The sequence below is a fragment of the Eptatretus burgeri genome, chromosome 6, assembly GCF_056783735.1.
Source record: "Eptatretus burgeri isolate ZD-2024b chromosome 6, Ebu_testis_v1, whole genome shotgun sequence".
NCBI classification, from domain to species: Eukaryota; Metazoa; Chordata; class Myxini; order Myxiniformes; family Myxinidae; genus Eptatretus; species Eptatretus burgeri.
In genome coordinates this window covers 5,555,418-5,572,554 of record NC_140966.1, presented here as the reverse complement: position 1 = coordinate 5,572,554, position 17,137 = coordinate 5,555,418, and the positions used below count along the sequence as shown (strand labels likewise).

General features: G+C 43.5%; 1 protein-coding gene across 1 annotated transcript in view; it reads left to right on the top strand.

The window, feature by feature from the left end:
- The first annotated feature begins 8,873 nt into the window (after nt 1-8,873).
- The window catches only part of LOC147024171 (uncharacterized), a 44,880-nt gene continuing 36,616 nt past the window's right edge, over nt 8,874-17,137 (top strand). Inside the window, exon 1 of the mRNA XM_085883821.1 lies at nt 8,874-8,999. Coding sequence (XP_085739947.1) covers nt 8,918-8,999 — 82 coding nt within the window. The 5' untranslated portion in view covers nt 8,874-8,917. The remainder of the gene's footprint in view (nt 9,000-17,137) is intronic.

Genomic DNA, 17,137 nt, shown 5'->3' with positions numbered 1-17,137 from the left:
TGGGAAGAGTTCAGGCTGAATACATAGAGCAGGGGAGAGTTGGTTTTGGAGAATTACATGTGCACCAATCATTATTGTTGATATATTACTTCACCAATTATTTTTTTTGTTCACTCGCAAAGAAAACATCCTTACAGATTGGTCAATTCCCCCAGAATTAGTTATTTTATTACGAGTTGTGATACATCACGCCACTCCCCCATGGAGAACAGTGCTATATGATATAAATGTACATCAGGTCAGGTCAGGTATGGGAGCATGCGCCAGAGCAGCGCGTCGCTGCGTCCACTTTCCGCCGGTACTCCAGGGGCCTCCGTCTGGCCATCACCCAAGCAGATGCCCAGCCCATCCCCATCTCCTTGAGATGATGGTCAACTTGCTGCAAACACGAGTCACGTGGTCGGTCCATTGGCCTCCACTCACGAGACTCCCTCGCTGAGAGAATCTGGTAAGCAGGATCAACGTCAGGAAAACGAGCCGCATGTCCATACAGCCGCAGCTGACACTCACGGACTATGCAGGTAACAAATCTCATTTGAGTCTCTCTCAGCAACCGCTCGTTAGACACAAAGTCTGACCAGCGATAGCCAAGGATTCTCCGAAGAGACCTGGCACCCAAATAATTAAGTCTCCGTCTCAGATCCTTGGTCAGAGTCCAAGTCTCGCATTCATAGAGCAAGACTGGAAGCACCAAGGACCTGAAGACTCGGACTTTCGTCCTCCCGCACAGGTACCGGCAGCGCCACACCCCATGATCCAGTGAATCCATGACTCCCCAGGCCCGACCCAGACATCTATTGACCTCTGACTCAGCCAGCAGAGACATGAATATCACTGCCAAGGTAAGTGAATCTCTCCACGACCTCAACATCCTCACCACAGACAGGCACAGACAGGACAGCAGCATCCAAGATGTCATTGAAAACCTGGATCTTAGTTTTGACCCAAGAAACCCGTAATCCCAGCGGCTCCGACCCCTCATTCAGCACCTCGAGGGCCCCCAAAAGGATGTCTCAAGCCTCCACAAAGATGACTGCATCATCTGCAAAATCAAGGTCAGAGATCTTGACATTCCCAAACGATGCACCGCAACTTGATCTCTCCAACATCCTCTCTAGAATCCAGTCCATACAAGTGCTGAAAAGTGTGGGGGCCAGTACACACCCCTAACGAACTCCAGTAACAACTGGAAATAAGTCAAAGATGGTACAACCACATCTCACAGCACTCTTAGTCCCAGAGTAGAGTTCAGACATCAGATCGATCAGTTTTGGTGGCACCCCACGAAGACCAAGAATCCTCCAGAGGACATCCCGATTCACTGAATCGAACGCTTTACAGAGATCAACATAAGCTGCAAGCAGCCCCTGCCGAAACTCTCATCGGCGTTCGGTGAGGACACGAAGAGCAAGGATACGGTCAATCGTTGACCTTTTTGGTGTAAAGCCTGACTGCTCTGGACACTGGTGCTCAAGCTGATGGCGGCGAACCCTATCAAGAATTATCCGAGCAAAGACCTTGCCCGGCACTGAGAGCAGCGTCACCCCTCTGAAGTTGTTGCAATCTTGGCGATCACCCTTCCATTTCCAAAGTGGGACAACAAGGCCCCTCTTCCAGTCATTTGGAAAGATGCCTGTGTTGCAAGTAGAGCACAGAACTGCATGCAATGACATGAGTACAGCATTTCCACCAGCCTTGAGAAGTTCAGCTTGGATGCCACAGATCCCTGGAGCTTCACCCCATTTCAACCGGTTCACCACAGCCCGTGTTTGCACAAGCGAAGTTGGACCACAGTTGATTGGAGGGTCAGCAACAGGGATTGTTACACCATTGACATCCAATTCGACAGCTGGTGGATCAGCCTGGTACAACCGCTCACAGTAACCGGCACAGCGGGCCTTCCCTTCACACTGCTCTGTCAAGAGCCTACCACCCTCTGCTCTAACTGCAGTACACCGAGGGATGGGCTTGGATGAACGTAATGTGCGAATTCCCCTGTAAGCATGACGAGAATCACCTGACCACAGGTGATGCTCTACCCCCTCACAGATTCCTTGCATATAGGCCTCCTTGTCCACCCTTAGCGCACGTACAGTTTTACACCTCAGCTCCCTAAACAGCTCAGCTCTGCCATTCAGCCTGGCCCTGTGACTCTGGTCAATGGTATCCAGTGTCCTTTGAGAAACAAAATTCTTCTTTGCCCTTCGGTGAGTTCCAAGACATCCACCGGCAACTTCAAGGACGGTGGTCTTGAAGGCACTCCACAACTCTTCAGGACCTCCCAAAGCACCCAGACCCCCAAATCTCAACTCAGCTTGTTCACAAACTCCTCAGCTACCCTCTCATCCTTGAGCTTGCGAACATCCAGCCGAGGCTGGGATGGTACCATTCTCCTGGATTTAAGGTGCAACGTAAGGGTTGCTACAACAAGGCTGTGGTCAGTATTGAGGAACTGAGCACTCTGGTAGACCCTGCAGTTCTGGATCATCCTCCAGCAACCATCAACGAGGACATGGTCAATCTCCTTTGCCGCACCGCCAGCGTTGGAATACCAAGTCCAGCGATGAGCTTGTGGGCGCTGAAACCATGAACCAGCCACCCTGAGTCCATGACTTCTTGCAAAGTCAAGGAACTTAGTGCTATTCTGCTTCATAGTTCCTGACCCATGGGGACCAACACATGTCTCATAACCATCCCTATCAGTTCCAGTCGATACATTGAAATCCCCCAAGACTAGAAGTGTATCTCGTCTGGGGCACTGATCAACCACAGACTCGAGTGTGGCGTAGAATGTGTCCTTCACGGTGAGATCACTCGCCTCAGTCGGAGCATAAACAGAGACCAGGGAAATGACACCTAAGGAGTGAAGAATCCTTGGTCTCAAAATATGCTCGTTGACCGGTGTTACCTCAATTATCATTGGGGTCAGCTTATTGGACACAGCTACAGCAACTCCTTGGGTATGGTAACCATCAGAGCGACCAGACCAATAGTAGGTGTAACCACCCACCATTATCTCGCCGCAATCCGGTCTCCGAACCTCAGAGAGAGCTGCAATCCCGATGTCCAAACGCTTGAGCTCAGATGATAACAGAGACAGGTGATCATCCTCTCTTCGGGATAGGACATTCCAGGCACCCACCCGAAGGGACCGCCTCAGGTTAACCCAAGGAGACCGCCGTCCAGTGGACGACACCTCAGCACCACTCCGACACACTCTCCCGCAATCTGACCCAGGGATGTTACCCCGTAGTTTCCCTCCTATTATCAAAGATTGGGGGTCCCGAAGGCTTTGCCCCAATCCCGTCATCCGGTGAGCTGCCATGCGAAGGGAAGCTGCACAGGAGGTACTCCCACGGAGTGGGTTTTCAGATTTTTTTGCGTTTTTTCGTTTTGCGGAATGAAGGGTTTTACGGTGGCCGGAGTTCAAATCCTGCCACCAACCTCCTAATAAGAAGTGACCCAACTGCAGGAGGACGTCCGCAGACACAGTTGGGCACTAGATATGGATGGCCGTTGGCTCACAAGGAGCTCCTCTGCCCTTTGACAGGTTTTGTTTTTAATCCTGCTGGGTGTCCATATCCAAACATCCTCCTCACCAGAAAACCTGGTGGGGGAGACGGTTTAGTCACCGACAACCCGACCATGGAACAGGTTAGTACAGGTTTACATGGTACCTGTAGCAGGTCATAGATGTAATCTGGCCTGACATGACCAGAATTAGTTATTTTAGTATGACTTGTGATACATCACGCCACTCCGCCATGGGGAACAGTGCTATACGATACAAATTTACATCGAGAGAATTGGAATCCTCCCCCACCCTGAATTACGAGTGTTTTTTATCGTCTGAACTCTAAAAACCTTTCCGTGTACACCCCAAAGTATATGGTGTCACAAAAATGTATCCAACTTGAAAAAAACATTTCATCTTCGTCGGTAAAATAATAATAATAATAATAATAATAATAATAATAATAATAATAATAATAATAACAAGATCGGAAAATGCACGTCCGAGAAATCGTTGATGACGTGTTCAACATTGGGTTTTTTCTTTTACAACTAAAATGGCCCCCAGTTGGCTATCTTTGATCGCATCGCGAAACCAAATGATGTGCTTATGTATATACCATCATGTGAGGTGGCCACCCTGAGGCCACCTCAGTTTCTCTGCGGCCGCCGCACGTTTCTGTCAATTCAGAGGGCGTACGGCCGCCGTATCCTCGCCGTAGAGCAAATGTGACTGAGGCCTTAATAAACAATTAAAAAGAGTTACATTTTTGTGACTCAACCTGTACAACTACCGGTTTTCAACTCATTCCATCCAGTGGGTCAGGAGTGCAGAGAAGTCGAACAAACACATAAACAGGCACTTCTTGAATTTATTACCTCCACTACCGAAGGTGATGGAGGTTATGTTTTCACCCGTTGCTGTCTGTTTGTCTGTTTGTGTACAGGATATCTCAAAAAGTTATGGACGGATTCGGATGAAACTTGGTGGACATGTTGGGTGAGCCACAAGGAAAAAATTATTCAATTCTGGTGAAGTGAATTAGAGTTGTTCAAGTAGTAGTTGTAGTCGTTTTTGTATCTGTATATTTGTTTGATACTCTCATCCTGTCTCACATTCTGCTGTTATTGGAGATGATATATTTTTATAGGATGGATATTTCTTTCTGATTTGCCTGAAATTGAACAATTGCAGAGGATATGTGCTTGTTGGAGGTGGTGAAGGAGGTCAGGTGGAGAATGAGGTGAAGCTGGTGGAGGAGGAGAAAGAGGGGCAAAATCTCTGCCACATTTGCATAATTAAGTTAACAGAGGGCTCAAAAACTAACTTCCATAAATCAATCTTCACTTCACTCCGTTCTGTCTTCGTTCCTGCCTGCTCTTCAATCTCAGCCAATACGCACCATTAGCATTTGTAACAGTTCCCTGATCGATGTTGCATCCTACTCGATCTCAAAAAGCCGTCGTTCGTTTCATATCTGTGCGGATTTTCTTTTTAACTCCTGTAAATTGCTTTGTAATTCCATTGTCACTTATTAGACCATGTACAAAGCAGGGTTAAGCAATTGTTCACTTTGTCTCTCTGTTTGGCTGTCTACAGACGTCAATCTATGATCAAGGAACGACTTAATTGCAATTGAAGGTTATAGTTGCAAGACTGTAGAACATGAATCGGAACAAGAACCTGCAGTTTCGCAGTACTTTGGCTCTGAATTTGGCAAATTGTACGGAATCTCGTCCCAAGCGAGTATGCGTACAGAGGAGTAAAGCTATTGCTTCAGTCTGTCTGTGTGCCTGTCTGTCTAACAAAATTGAAAACCATTCCAAACAGAAAACTCATTGTTTTTGGGACGTCATAAAGGACACGAACAACAGGCACGAATAACGAAATGTAACGTGTTAAATAGGGTGGTGTCGACGGTACATCAATGGCGGTAAACTTCCGAAAAAGTTTTTTTTTTCCTGCAGTTTTAAAACCTTTATTTTATTTTAATTCAACTGTACATTTGAACACTCCACTGTATAACTAACACAAATCGCTTTGTTGGCATTTCCAAAAAACCTACAGTTTTGCAGTATTTGGACAAAATATTATTCCATTTTACACCATCTTGCCAATCAGATTTGCCACTTGCGCTCTCAGTGTTGGGGAAGATCAAGATTCCGACAAAATCCCGGCTCGAAGGAAGTTTATATTGTGTTCGGACAAGCAACAAGAAAAGGTTTAAAAGACCTTTCCCATGTCCCTTTTCTCAAGACTGCGTGGGGGTAAGTTGTTTCGTGAACTCCGTAGTTACAGTATTAATTGTGTTTTAAAAGAATCATTTTGTTTTAACAATGGCAGATGTATTGCCATCAAAAAGTCAGGAACGGCATTGCAAACAGTATGTTCATGAAACTTGTAATTTCGTTAAAGGGGCTTTTAAAAATTAAATGTCTCCATTTTATTCTGTTTATAAAAGTTTGTAGATTTCATTTTAAAGGGTGTTTCAAAAGTCCACATTCATCGGGATATTTATTTTGCAATTGTATTATAATAATTGTTCAAATTGCGAGCAGCTGATGTGCATACACATACATATCAGTTCGTTCATGTAAGTTCTTTTTAAACATTTGTTAACATTGACACGTCGATTTTAGCACATTAGTTTATGATGATTTCATTGTTAAGATATTCGATTGTATGTGGTCGGTCTAGTGGTATAAACCACTGATTTCAGGTTTCCCCAAAGAAAAAAAGTCAAGTGGCATTACATCGGGACTACCTGGGGGTGGGGGCACTCTATCCGTCGAAGACCATCTTAAATAAAGGAAAGAAATTTTAAAATATTTCCTATGATTCCAGACTTTTGAAACACCCTGTACATTGCCGCTAAAGTGTTATGAAGCTGATAGGATCAAACTGAAAGGAAAACAATCAATTCAAATGTACCAGCTGTGAGTCATAAATGCACTTTTATTAGTCTCGCCTCAGATGGGTTGCGAGACTATTGCAACGTGAGCGAGCGTGTCTATGTCTATGTCTTTATATTTTTGCTTAAAAAAAAAATTCTCTGCAACCGCTTTTCTGATCGATGTGAAATTTGAAATTGAGGATGGACTCCTGAAGGAGAATATTTCATTGATAACTCTAACGACATAGGTCATATGGTATGGCAGCCATAGTGGATTAAAGGCAAAAATTGGACATCTTTTTTTCTCCGAAACCGCTCAACGAAAAAAAAAAAATGAAACTCGGGAAATGTAATTAACTCCTCATGCGGTATATAGGGTGATCATGGCAATGTCATCGACAAAGTGGTATTCCAGCCATAATTGGTCAAATCGAAATCGTTTCACAAAAAAATCTAAAACTTCACATATCTGATGTACAATGTACGAAATGGAAGAATTCATTTATGACGTCTTTGTCCACGAGGTCTGGTGCCCATATTGGATTGAAAATAAAAACTTTTAAAACCTTCTTCTCCAGAACCGCTTAACAGATCGATGTGAAACGTTATACGTATGATCGACCAACAATGGAGAATATAGTTTGAATTTTTTTTTGATTTTCATCTTCGTTGAGCAATTCAGCCTAAATGTGCAAAAAAAAGTGTTCATAAATATCTGAATAATCAATCAATAATCAATAAAGCTACAGATAATGGCAATGTATGTGACATTATAGGGTCAATGGATGCTATGGGTTTATGGCCACAATAGTAGCGTGTTCAGTTAACGATCGTATTTTGTCCAGAATGAGCAAGCAAGGCAAGACTATGCACTCAACTTGTGCCAATCTAACTTTGTTTTGTACTTTTGTTAACTTTAAAAACTCATGGTCTTTTCCATGTTATATAGGTCATGTTCCCAAGCTCTGGACACATTCCTTCTCTTTTCAATGCCGTGTTTATTTTGTCCCCTTTGTACAGCACTCTCCCTCGCCCCCAAACTTGCAATGTAAATGACACTTCCAGCTTCGTCCACCACCGTGTGTTGGATTGTATAAGTTTGGGATGAGCATGTGACATAATTGGATTGAATGTCATATTATGGACCTCAGACCATCACTTGCAGAATTATAGGAATTGATAAACAATTTTTTTAGGTTCTGCCACAAAAAATCTATAGTTTCTGTGTTTCTGGTCTTTTGTTGAGGTCTCTCCATGTCATCAAGGAAACATGAGTAAAACACCAAAGAGTGGGTTTGTGATTGAATCTGCAGAGTCCCTTGACTATCCGCCGAGTACTGAGTGCCTTTTCCTTTGGAGGAGGAATTCCTCACATTGTATGTACATTGCAAGAAGTGCCAATAACCCCATGGTGGGATTATCAGTGTCGGTGCAGGGTGTGGGGGATAAATGGGTAAGTGCAGGGTTTCACCGCGGACTCGTGTTTGTTGTCCGAGGCTCGCAGCTCTTATCTTTCGCAGGCACCGTGAGGCGAGTTGCGTAAACTCACGAACCAAATAATAACTCCATCCATCCGTGTCTAGCTGTACATCGGTGGTGCCAATCCTTTACTGGCACTACAGCCATTTTGGGTTGTGGTCCATAGTGCAAGCCCTCTGTGGGTCTCACACGTACCATTGACGATGACGACCGTGAGTTATAATGTGTTGTCTTTTTTTTTTTGTATGCACACGTTGTCCGTAAACTATGAAAAGAAAACTATTAACAAAATAGTAATCCCTTACAAATATATAAGAGGAGGAAAATGCAACTGATTCAAGCTAATTAAAGGACTTGCAGCCACAATTGAAAACCAGATTATCAGCAAAATTAGAGGAAAATATAACGTGAGGTTCACCACTCCCTGATCTCCCAACAACCAAACCACTCTGCTCCCACCACCCCAATGAGTGTGCCTTTCTTTTTACAGTCCAAACGAGGTGTTTTGCACTTGTTTAACAACACTCTCGTTTATGGTAAAAATGAAACACTATTCCAAAATGAAAGATACATGAAATATAATTTTTTTTGTGAAAGTACATATATTGGGCTTCGCCTCTTGGTGGAGTTTGTACATGAATCCCATACAGAACAAGGATATTAGTGGTGCACTTCAGCACGAATTTCAAGGGCATAAATCAGTATGCGTAGTACGTAAATCAGTAAATAAATGAGTAAAAAGTAAAGTAATATCTGCATGGCTGTTTAGCAATAGTTGACACAAACATGTTCGTAGACAATTCAACCTGGACCTACAAAAGGAGGATCCACAGAGGTTTTTTTTTTTTTTTTTGGTCATTGTTGTTGTCCCAAAGCACAGAGGCCGTGCACCGCACAACTGTGCATTGCACGAGAGCAGTCTGAGCTGTGGTCACTGCGGTTTGTCCCATGTCAGGTCGTTCCTGTTGTATATAAAGTGCCGGACACACTCCTTTCCCCCTCAATACCCCGCTTGGTTCACTCCAGCCATCATGGGCATGACCGTAATTAGTGCGATGTTTGCCCTGTGTCTCACCACCGGGTTTGAGCTTCACAACCCCACGAGGAGTCAAGGTAAAGGGATTGAGTTTGTCTTCTGTTGAAAACTTTATTTTTTTTAATACTCCTTTCTTTGTTTTTTTTTTTGTCACCGACACCTACTTCCATTGTCTGTGATGAAGTGAGACTTTGACATTTGCATTATCCTCGCCCCGTTCCTGAAGGGTCAGTAAAGGTTATTGTAATCGCTCTTTGTGCGATTGTGCATTTTCACGCAGATTTACTTCCAGCTTCAGGTTGTCCCAGAAATCACTTCGGAACGTCAAAAAAAGTTTAAAAAAAAAAGTGATGAAAATGTTGTCAACTTTAAATATAATGTTAATTTTTTTTTTTCCGGAGTGAATTCTGGGACACGTAGACAGTTCATTTTCAGATCCAATGCGGTCTATGTTCGTGGTGAGGCTCTGGGTTGTTAAATGATTCGTCTTGTTCCCATGTTTGTTATCTCAATGCTTTTTGGAAAAAAAAATGGCGGTTATTGTAATCGGCTCCGTGTCTATCTGTCTGTCTGTCTGTCCCTCCGTCACACTATCTCCTCCTAAACGTTTGTGTAGAAATTCATTAAACTTGGTGGTTATGAATATGCAACAATTATTTTGGATTTGACCCCCGGTTCATGTGGGGTCTTCGGGGTCAAAACGGGATTTAAAAAAAATTAACTCCAAAGTTGGTATTGCATCATTCCTGGCGGAACGTTTTACCAACTTTCAACTTTGCTTTTCATCAGAAGAGTGGGGATTTGCGATGACGTGCAATCGACTTCGCTCTAGTTTCCTTTGTTGTGGCTCTATCAGGAATTGAAATATCACTTGTTTCCAATTGGTTTTGTTTTTTTTTTTCATCACTTGTTTTATATCGACTTTGGGTGTGTCATTATTGTTTCACGTCAGCTTTGTGTGTTTTATTACTTTTCTCATTTGGCTTTGTGTGTTTTCATCACCTCTTTAATTTATCTTTATGTCTATCATCAATTGTTTCATTTTTACCTTCGCTACCAAAGGTGAAGGAGGTGATTGTTTTCACCCCTTTCTGTCTGTTTGTTTGTTTGGTTTTGCACAGGATTTACTGGTCTCATAAATGGAACATGTCTTCCAATCCTGGCAAATTTCACTCGCTTGCTTCAGCTTCAGAAGATCAGCAAGTGAAACCACCTGTCGATCTAATCCACCAACATCACTGCATTACATAAAAAGGTGCAAAAACTGATCCACTCAATGACAGGTATATCAGCTTACTTCCAATCATCAGCAATCCATCATCGCAGTTGATATAAAATCCTTACTTTTCACCAACAACCTCGTCGTGGATCACTAACTCGGTTTCAGACCAAGTCACTCCACCTTGGACATGCTGCTTCGACTCACCCAACAATGTCAAACATGACATTAGGGCAATCTCTTTGGACATATCTTGTGCTTTTGACACAGTCTGGCATCCCGCATGACTCTCCAAATGCTCTGCCTATGTCATCCAAGACCAACTCCATGCATGGCTAACTGACTTCCTCGACTCTCGTAGCCAACGTGTGACACTTAATGGAATCCTTTAACGTCCTCTCCGTGTCAAGGCTGGAGTGCACCAAGGCAGTATTCTGGACCCAGTCGTATTCCTGATCTTCATAATTGATCTCTCCAAATCTTTGAAAAATACTCTTTATCTATTTGTTGATGATTCCACCCTCTGCCGTGACGTCCCTCATCCTTCAGACAGGAATTTTGGAGCCTCTTCCCTCTCTTCAGACTTTGAAAAAAATCACAAGCCGATCAAACACTTAGAATATGACTTTTAATCCTGACAAATCTCATGCTCCTCACTATCTCTCTCCGAAAGGATAGGCTGGCAACCCCCACACTCCCACCCACCCCCACCCTCCCCACTATATACTTTATTAATCCTCTTGAGGAAGTTCAGTCATTCAAACGCCTGGATATCACGATCAGCCATTATCTTTCCCAGGAAAACCGCATTACAAAGTAGACTGCAGACTGGGCATCCTCCATCATACAAAGTCCTTCCTTGGCACACCTGACCTCTTACTCACCTACAAGGCCTTCATCCACAGCTTGATGGAGTACTGCTCCCCCCTTTGGAATGGCTCCCCTGCCTCGCATCTTGCTCAGTTTGACGCCGTGGAAACTAAGGCCTTCAGGATTATTGGAATCTCCCGTGATAAAGCTGAGTCCAAGGGCCAATCATTTCATCATCACAGACAGGTTAGTGGTCTCTGTCTTCTCCCACCTCCTTTCTGGTCTTGCACCCTCTACTCTTGCTGTGCTTTGTCTCCCCTAGGTTTCTGAAGGGCACACACTGACACACGGTCCATCATCAACCACCTTCTGGTGAAACTACCTGAATCCAGTATCACTGCGCACCTCCACTCATTTGTTCATCTTTTTCCTGCCTGTGGAAACAACTTCCACATTCTCTTTAATCTCATTCTTCTCTCCAGGTCCTCAAGACGGCTGTTCTCCACCATCTCAAATCATCCTCAATCCAAAACTATGATCTTTCCTTCCTTTGTTAAACCCCCTCCCCCCCACCTCTCAATCACCCCAAGCCCTCCTTCCAAATTCTCATTTTTCCCTCCTGAGAGTTTCCTTCTGCATGCATCTTTTCTACCCCATGCATCCTCTTCCGCCATGCATTCCTCCCCACACCCATTGTTTGTACGAAGTCTGCCTCTATCTTTGCTTTCAAATCTGCTGTTGGTGTTTCCCCCCCCCCTCTCTCTCTGTACGGTTCCTTTTGTCCTATTCCATCCTGATCCGTTCAGTGTAGGTACTAGTAACATAGCTCTTCAACGTGCCTCAACTATGTGTGCAAAAAAAAAACATTCTCCATGGTCAGCCACTGGAAGAGGTTCAGAATCTTGAACTTCTCGGTTCACCATCAGCTAAGACCTCTCCTTAGCAGATGATATAGCAAATCTGACCTCCAACACCAGCCGGAGACCGGGCATCATCTGTGTTCCAAGTAATTATTATTTTTTGTAAAATCACAACTGCTCACATCCTTCAAGGTCTTTGTCCCTTGCTCAATGAAGTACTGCTCTCCCCTATGGCCAAGTGCTGTCACTTCACATCTGCCTGTCCGAGGTTTTGTGGAATCTTGTGCTCTAAACCAGTATTATCTCTCGTGATGTGAAAGGCAGGTTCTTCTATTCACAGCAAATTTTACTTTTACTGTCTTGTGCCGCCAATGCATGCCACTAGTTTTGCGCTGAAATTGGCATCTACATTTCAAACCAGTTGTGGCGCATCTGTTTATTGTGTTTGTGTGCTCCCTCTCCAATGAAGGGAGTTGAGTTCCGAGATGCCGCACCACCACCACCACCTGTTGGATTTCAGATGAAATTTCACTTCGTGTTTAACACGGAGATGTAACCTGCATTATCTTGTAAATACGATGCAAAATGGAGACCACATTCATCCTGATTGGATCCCGTTTACCTAAATGTAACTTGTCCATTTTATAGACATCAGTTTTTTGAGAAAGCTGATTATTTTTTTCCTGTAAATGTAAATAACTTTGCTGTTTATACACGTCCACCTGCGTACTGATGCAGCACAGGCATGGCGACCGAAATGGCCTCTATACAAGTTTTTGGTGCATCTCTTTGTTCAATGGTGGGGGTGGGGTACATCAATGTGTGTGTGTGTGTGTGTGTGTGTGTGTGTGTGTGTGTGTGTGTGTGTGTGTGTGTGTGTGTGTGTGTGTGTGTGTGTGTGTCTGTGTGTTGTCTGTCCTTCAGACGAATGGAAAACACTTGGTATCACGTCAACTGGCATTAGTCGGTGGACATTAAAGATCCCACTGTCTTCTGCGAACACTAGAGGATGTGCTTTATTGCCAGAACCCTCAACAAATGACAAATTCCTCCCCGAAAGTGTGGGGGCACTTCATCAGCACCGCAGCCTTGTGTTAGTAATGATGCAATCAGCAGGCTGAATTCAGAATTCAATCTCAATCCAATATACATTTGCTAACAACAATGGAACAGGTCTTTCCGCGGAACAAAAGTATTGTAATGTGTCTAGGTCTTAATAGACCACAGTCATGCCGGGAAATTTCGCCGCAACATTATAACCGAGTGACCTGATTGGACGTTTAAAGACCAAAAAACAGTAATGTGGCCTCCAAGTTCACGTGATATATGGCCTTTCATGTCACAACAATGGAGCAAGAAGGCAGACTCACAAATTGCTTGTTGCTCATTAATTTAACAACAAAAGACTAAAATGATGATGATAACTAGAAACTAGAAAGCATCCCAAAATACAAAGCCTGTCCACGTCGGATTTGTACTCGAAATATACTTGATGAAAACAACAGTCAAAAACATATTATTGACATATATTCGTACATTTTATTCATTTGTGTTCTCCGTGTTCTCGTAATAAAGGTTTGTTGAAGATTTGATGACAAAAGCTCAGAAAAAAACAAAAACGTTATGGCATAGACAGACACACTGGCGCTCAACGGTAAATAAATAAATAAACACTGGCATAGACAGACACATTGGTGCTCAACGGTAAATAAATAAAGAAACACTGGCATGGACAGACACACTGGCGCTCAACAGTAAATAAATAAATAAACACTGGCATAGACAGACACACTGGTGCTCAACGGTAAATAAATAAAGAAACACTGGCATGGACAGACACACTGGCGCTCAACAGTAAATAAATAAATAAACACTGGCATAGACAGACACACTGGCGCTCAACGGTAAATAAATAAATAAACACTGGCATAGACAGACACACTGGCACTCAACGGTAAATAAATAAATAAACACTGGCATAGACAGACACACTGGTGCTCAACGGTAAATAAATAAAGAAACACTGGCATGGACAGACACACTGGCGCTCAACAGTAAATAAATAAATAAACACTGGCATAGACAGACACACTGGCGCTCAACGGTAAATCAATAAATAAACACTGGCATAGACAGACACACTGGCACTCAACGGTAAATCAATAAATAAGCACTGGCATAGACAGACACACTGGCACTCAACGGTAAATAAATAAATAAACACTGGCATAGACAGACACACTGGTGCTCAACGGTAAATAAATAAAGAAACACTGGCATGGACAGACACACTGGCGCTCAACAGTAAATAAATAAATAAACACTGGCATAGACAGACACACTGGCGCTCAACGGTAAATAAATAAATAAACACTGGCATGGACAGACACACTGGCGCTCAACGGTAAATAAATAAAGAAACACTGGCATGGACAGACACACTGGCGCTCAACGGTAAATAAATAAATGAACACTGGCATAGACAGACACACTGAAGCTCAATGGTAAATAAATAAAGAAACACTGGCATGGACAGACACACTGGCGCTCAACGGTAAATAAATAAATAAACACTGGCGTAGACAGACACACTGGCGCTCAATGGTAAATAAATAAAGAAACACTGGCATAGACAGACACACTGGCGCTCAATTGTAAATAAAGAAATAAACACTGGCATGGACAGACACACTGAAGCTCAACGGTAAATAAATAAAGAAACACAGAAGCGATGACAAAACAGGCCGTCTCACGCTTGACAAGCAATCATTATGTACCATTATCATTATTATTGTGATGTACCATTATCACTGTCATTATGTACCATTATCATTCTGCAGTGATATTGTCACTGTGGTTACCTCATCCTCAGAGGTGGACATTGTGGGTGAGCTCAATTTGATACGAGTCAAAATGGTCCATCTCTATTTCCAAGTGGAGGGGGGTGCGAGAGAAGGAAGGGTGAGGTAAGTAGGGAGGGGTGAAGTAAGAGGGGAGGGAGAGAGCCAGGGAGGGGGAAAGCCAGGGAGGGGGAGGGCCAGTGAGAGGAGGGAGAGTGGAGGAAGGAGGGGAGAGAGGGGGGGTTTGGAGAGTGGAAAAGGGGGGGGGTGGATTCAGTCATGTGGAGGTAAAGGACTCCAAAGTATTTTGTGATAACAATCTTCTTATTCAAATTTTAAGGTTATCAAAAAAGAGAAGAGAAGCCCTGAACACTTTTGATTGTTTTCCCTGCTGAGTCATAAGCAGTTTACAGGGAGGGGGGCCTCCATGTAATCGACTCTTCCCCGAGCAACTACGTTCTCAAAACTTGTCTCCAAGGCCAAAAAAAAACAACACCAGCAAATAAAAAGAAAACATACAAGAGAATCAGACCCTTGATACAGGATGAACATAAATCAAGTTGATCTATAGATGGATGAGGGGAGAAGAGAGGAGAATCAAAAATTAAGAAAAACCCTGTTTGTAAAAGGAAATGGTGTGGCCTCGTGCACCATGATGGCGAACTCGGGGACTGTCTCGGAGGCATGCCAAGACTGTCTCGGAGGCATGCCAAGACTGTCTCGGAGGCATGCCAAGACAATTTCTGATGCCACTAGTCTGGGATGCACTGCAAGTCTCTGCCACTCACCAAATGCCAGGCTCCTGCCTCCACCACAACTGGCACAGCACCCATGAAGCTCAGACTCCAAGACTCGTCTGCTCAGTGTTCTCCAACTCATCTGATCACCAACTGACTTTCCCAGATTCCACCCCCACAATTAAAGAGGTGGGTAGAAGCCTGTCCTTGCCAAAGCAATTAAAACCCACATGGCTCATATCACTATGTGCCCCCAGGGCCTTCTGTTTGCTCCCAGGGCAATGTGGGACAGCGTTTTCATTAAACCTGACACCATCTATTTTACTAGTATGTGCCCGCACGTGCGTGGCTGAACGTGCAAAAAAAAATAATAATAAAAAACTTTAAAACTTCGAGCCAGAAACAACAACCACACAGGCCGTTCCTTCGCTCTCACGTGCCCGTACATGCGTGGCCTTGCGTGCGTGCCTGTACGTGCATGGCCGGAAGTTCGCATATCACAGTTACAATTATTCGCAATTTAGTTTTAATGGCCAATTATTCAATTAGCGCCAACGTATTTTGCCTTTTCGCAATGTCGTCACAAGGAAAAACACAAAGAGGAGAGAAAAAAAAAACAAAAAAAAGTACGTGCAAAAAAAACCCAAGAAATTTTTTTTTTAACTTTCAAACAACCACACAGGCCGTTCCTTCGCTCTCGAAAATGACGACTGGATTAGGGCATTGTGTTTATCTATAAATGTGCAGAAGAAATCGAGAAATTATTAGAATACAGTAAGTCATCACTATCCGGATGTCCGTACGTTGTAACCCGTAATGGGGAACGCGGCTGAGGTTCTCTTCCCCATCGGCCACGCCCATGCAGTAACATGTCCTGTCATTGGTTTGGTAAATAAATGGCCATAACTTGGGAACCACTTGTCCGATTAATATCAAACCTTGAAAAGGCACATCCTCAGGTCCCCAGCAATATACCTGGCAAGTTTCAATTAGATCGGACCAGTGGTTGTCAAGAAACAGCGGTCACACACACACACAGACACAGACACAGACACAGACACAGACACAGACACACAGACACACAGACACAGACACAGACACAGACACAGACACACAGACACAGACACAGACACAGACACACAGACACAGACACAGACACACAGACACAGACACAGACACAGACACACACAGACACACACACACACACACACACACACACACACACACACACACACACACAGACACAGACACAGACACACACACACACACACACACACACAGACACACACACAGAGATTGCTGGAATTATAGATAGAAAATAATACTGTACACTTGTCATTTTGTCTGGTCTCTCCATTACTTATCGCGGGGTTGACGGAATCTTGCGAGATTGTGAATTGAGTATGTTTCATCATCATTTCATTTCAAATTTTGGGGTGTGTGTGCATGTGTGCATTTATATATACATATATATTTTTTATCTATATTTTTTCATATACATTTATATTTATATACATATACACACTAGCAGGTATGCTTACATAGTATAAGCAATAACAAACCGTGCTTCCCCATTGTCTCGGGTCGCTCAGCTGCATTTTTTTCATTTATTTTAATTAGTATATTTTCATTTATTTATTTTTTCATTTATGGATGATTTCCGACGGTTCTGTGATTTTTCCAGCTGTATCAGCTTCGATGTCCGCTGACACACAAAATTACCGAGCTTCCCCATTGTCTCGGTTGACT